Below are 5,000 nucleotides of genomic sequence, written 5' to 3'. Positions count from 1 at the left end.
GGTCCATGCCTAGTTTCTGCCATACTAATTTCCAGTTTTCCCAGCAGTTTTTGTCAAATAATGAATTCTTATCCCAAGATTTGGGATCTTTGGGTTTATCAAACACTAGATTGTTATATTTATTCACTATCTTGCCCTGTGAACCTAACCTATGCCACTGATCAACTAGTCTATTTCTTAGCCAATACCAAATGGTTTTGGTGACTGTTGCTTTATAATACAGTTCTAGATCAGGTACAGCTAGACCACCTTCATTTAATTTTTTTTCATTATTTCTCTTGAAATTCTCGACCTTTTGTTCTTCCATATGAATTCTGTTGTTATTTTTTCCAGGTCATTAAAATAGTTTCTTGAGAGTCTGATTGGTATAGCACTAAATAAATAGATTAGTTTAGGGAGTATTGTCATCTTAATTATATTTGCTCAGCCTATCCAAGAGTACTGAATGTCTTTCCAATTATTTAAATCTGACTTTATTTTTGTGGCAAGTGTTTCGTAATTTTGCTCATATAATTCCTGACTTTCCTTTGGTAGATATATTCACAAATATTTTATACTATCGACTGTTATTTTGAATGGAATTTCTCTTTGTATCTCTTGCTGTTGGATTGTGTTGGTAATGTATAAAAATGCTGAGGATTTATGTGGATTTATTTTGTATCCTGCAACTTTGCTAAAATTCTGAATTATTTCTAATAGCTTTTTAGCAGAGTCTTTGGGGTTCTCTAAGTATACCATCATGTCATCTGCAAAGAGTGATAGTTTGATTTCCTCATTTCCTACTGTAATTCCTTGAATCTCTTTCTTGGCTCTTATTGCTGAGGCTAGCGTTTCTAGTACTATACTGAATAGTAATGATGATAGTGGGCAACCTTGTTTCACTCCTGATCTTACAGGGAAAGGTTCTAGTTTATCACCATTACATATGATGTTTACTGACGGTTTTAAATATATGCTTATTATTATTTTAAGGAATAGTCCATTTATTTCTATACTCTCAAGCGTTTTTAATAGGAATGGATGTTGAATTTTATCAAATGCTTTTTCTGCATCTATTGAGATGATCATATGGTTTTTATTAATTTGATTATTAATATGGTTATGCATATATTTTGAAAATAAAAAAAACTTTAATAAAAAATAAAACTGGCATTTGAGCTGAATCTTAAAGGAAGCCAGAGATTATAAAAGGCCAAGATAAGAAGGGAGAGAATTCTAGCACTCTCTGTATAAATTCAGCTACAAATAGATTGATAGCAATATATATATATATATATATATATATATATATATATATATATATATATATATATATATATATATATATATATATATATAGTTTATGTGCAGAAGAAGGTTTGGGAGAAATATAGAAGTTAGCCCATTTTACTGTTAGTTTCCTCCTAGAGATTGGCATTGCATCCAGCTGGTTCTCAAATGTTTTTGTTAGAACATCCAGATGCCCATTTACTGGGAAAAAGCTCAACAAGGTGTGGTATATGAATGCAATGGAATATTATGATGAGTGGGTAAAATCAGAAAAACCTAGAAAGACTTAAATAAATGAATGAAGTGAGCAGTCGCAAGAAAACATTGTACACAGTAACACTAAGTGATCATCAGGTATGATTGACTTAGCTCTTCTTAGCAATACAATGGTGCAAACAATCCCAAGAGATTCATGATGAAAAACACCATCCACATCCAAAGACAGAACTGATGGAGTCTGAATGGAAATCAAAGCATGCTGTTGTTACTTTTTTCTTTTCTTTTCTTGGTTTTTCCTTTTGTCTTATTTATTCTTTCACAACATGATTAATGTGGAAGCATGTTTTACATGATTATATTTGTATAACCTAAATCTTATATATACAAGTATAGATTATACTTGTATAATCTAAATCAGATTGCTTGCTGTTTAGGCATTGGGGAGGGAAAGAAGGGAAGGAAAAAAATTGGAATTCAAAATCTTTTAAAAACTGAATGTTGAAAATTGTCTCTACATATAAATGGGGGGAAAATGAAATACTGTTAATTTTTTTAAAAGAAAGAACATCCAACATAGCACCACCTTTTCCCTAGAGATCTTCTCTCGATCCTACGTGAGAGACCAAATATCTATTTCTTTGCTTATCTTACCCCAGGTTGTACAGAGGAACACATCTGTACTTCCTGTTAGCAGCTGAATATCTGGAAATAACAATTCTCAAGCAGAAGAAAAGACAACCATCCCTCAAAGCTGGATCTTATATTTTAATATATGGGTTAGCCTTCTGTACCCTAATTCTGCCAGCCATGGCTCGAGCTGTTATATAGCAATGACAGAATTGAGTGAGTTTTGTTATTTCTTTTTTATTGTTTCTATTTTCTTTCTTGGCCCCCAGTGTCACAGGAAATTGAAAAAGAAAGGGTCTCTCCCTCCAAAGTATGCTGTGGAACTTCTGACAGTCTATGCCTGGGAGCAAGGTAGTGGGATGCATGATTTTGACACAGCTGAAGGCTTCCTGACAGTTCTGAAATTAATTATGCAGTACAAAGAGCTCTGTATCTATTGGACAGTCAACTACGATTTTCAAAATGAAATCATCAGGGATTTCCTATTGTCTCAACTCAGCAATTCCAGGTACCATTACAAAGAAACCCATTTTTCTTCCCTGATCCCTAAACCCAACGTCAATAACTCAGACTCCCAAGCCCTTTGAGGTGATGACAGCCATGTGATGTTGGAATTAAAAAAAATAGGAATAATCCAGATAAGGAGAAGCCAATACAACCTCAGAAAGGCAGGATCCAGGAATATTCAGTATGGATTATACAGAATAAAATCAGCATAGTGGTGAGCAAGGGAATTAGACAGATAAGGGGGACCTGGTATTCTCTATTCATCTCTCTGGGCCAGAAATAACACCAATTTTAGATTCAGAGGAGACCTAAGGGACCTCAGGCCACAAGGAGGAAGCTGAAGATCTATCTTCTAAGAACCAGCATTTTCATAGACCTATAAAATTATTCAGATTTACCTCTTTTGTTCATAGTTCTACCTTTCTTTCCATCTGAGTAAAAGGAAATAGAGTAGAATAAGATGGGAATTAGAGATAAAAAAGGAATGGAAGAGTTAGAAAAAGGCCACTGATTTCCCACTCCCACATTCTGAGCATTAATATATTGAGTTTACTTAGATTCCTCTAAATTTTATTTGTATTTATTAATTTTCATTAACTTTTATTTTACTAATATTATTTTTAGAAATATGTAATTCTTCTTACCTTCAAACCCTTTCAACTTCTCTATTTCTGTTTAAGGTGTTGCTGTCCTTCCTGTCTACCAGGGTCATAATCTCAGCATTATCATGAATTCCTCTCAAATACATCCAATCTGTTGCCAAATCTTGCAGTTTCTCTCTCTATAGCATCTCTCATGTCCCTCTTCTCTCCTCACATAGCCACCACCTCATTGGCTTTCACCTGGTTTATTTCAAGAGCCTCCAAATTGGTTTCCCTGACAGTGAGTCCATCCTCTATGCTGCTGCTGGAGTGATTTTCTTAACTCCAGATTGGATGGTGTTACAATCCAACTCACTAAACTTTTCTAAAGCCATAGTCTCACCATGTCATTTCTCTACTCCATAAATTATCATTAACTTTAGGATTAAATACAAACTTCTTTGCATGGCATTTAAAAAGTCTTTTGTGATCTAAATTGAGCCTATATTTCTAGCCTTACTCTATATTTTTCCCTTTCATGACCTAGGCAGATAAAACTAACCTCTTTTTCCATGTGATTATAGCCTTTCAGTTACATAGTAGATACTTCACAAACAATTGCTGATTGATTAATTTATTGGCTGTTTAGGCCTGTGATCCTGGATCCAGCCGACCCCACTGGAGATGTTGGTGGAGGAGATCGCTGGTGCTGGCACCTCTTGGCCCATGAAGCTGAAATGTGGTTATCTTCTCTCTGCTTCAAGAGAGGGGACTTTAATCCTGTAAAATCCTGGCAAGTACCGGTGAGTGTTACACCCCTATGGACTACTCTAACCTGGTAGCTCCCCTTAGAGCTACTCTTAATGCCCGTCCGTCGATGGCACGGCTAGGCCACACTTACCCGTCTTCGGGCACCAACCCGGATCCCACAGAGACAGACCACCAAGAGGTAGGGGTGAAGCGAAAGAGAGTTTTATTTTGATATAGCATATATTAATACCCCACTGATGATATGGGGGGAAAAGGAGGGGTCCTCTAGGAACTTGGCATAATGGGATTGGCCCGAGAAGAAGGAGGGAGGCCTTCTAGGCCTTGAAAGCACTAAGGAAGGAGGAGTGGTACCTGGAGTCAGACACCGCCTCACGGGGCTGTGCCCCACCTCCACGTAGGACTCGCCTGCACCTCAGAACCTCTCATCCCTCAGGTCCTCCCACATGCCTTGAACTGCCTTCCTTGCTTCCAGAGGCTTTTTAACCCTTATAGGTGAGAACTTTTGCCTTCCTGGGAAAGTGCCCTAGTAATACCATGTAATACTGTCAGGTTTGTGATACTCCTTATATACCCAACCACACGATTCAGGCAGGCAAGGACTGAAGGTATAATTGTTATTTTCATTTTTATAGATAGAAAAATAGAGGCCAAGAAGTAAAATAACTTGCTCCTCCAGTATTGCATTTGGCTGCCCCCCCAAGCCTGGAACACTTTCTCTCCTTATCTCTATCTATTGACCTCCTTGGCTTCTTTCCTTCCTTCTTTCCTTCCTTCTTTCCTTCCTTCCTTCCTTCCTTCCTTCCTTCCTTCCTTTCTTTCTTCCTTCCTTCCTTGGCTTCCTTCCTTCCTTCCTTCCTTCCTTCCTTCCTTCCTTCCTTCCTTCCTTCCTTCCTTCCTTCCTTCCTTCCTTCCTTCCTTCCTTTCTTTCCTTCCTTCCTTCCTTGGCTTCCTTCCTTCCTTCCTTCTTTCTTTCTTTCTTTCTTTCTTTCTTTCTTTCTTTCTTTCTTTCTTTCTTTCTTCTTTCTT

The 5,000-nt window shown here is 37.2% G+C and overlaps 1 protein-coding gene across 1 annotated transcript in view; it reads left to right on the top strand.

The window, feature by feature from the left end:
• Window positions 1-4,006, top strand: part of OAS2 (2'-5'-oligoadenylate synthetase 2) — a gene marked incomplete at its 3' end in the record, with an annotated part of 33,524 nt that extends 29,518 nt beyond the window's left edge. Inside the window, 2 exon segments of the mRNA XM_074297217.1 lie at window positions 2,385-2,623; window positions 3,853-4,006. Of these exon segments, the coding sequence (XP_074153318.1) occupies window positions 2,385-2,623; window positions 3,853-4,006 (393 nt within the window).
• Between the last annotated feature and the right edge of the window lie 994 nt (window positions 4,007-5,000).

The sequence above is a fragment of the Sminthopsis crassicaudata genome, chromosome 1 (genome assembly GCF_048593235.1).
Source record: "Sminthopsis crassicaudata isolate SCR6 chromosome 1, ASM4859323v1, whole genome shotgun sequence".
NCBI lineage: Eukaryota > Metazoa > Chordata > Mammalia > Dasyuromorphia > Dasyuridae > Sminthopsis > Sminthopsis crassicaudata.
This window is presented reverse-complemented; position numbering and strand designations above follow the sequence as displayed.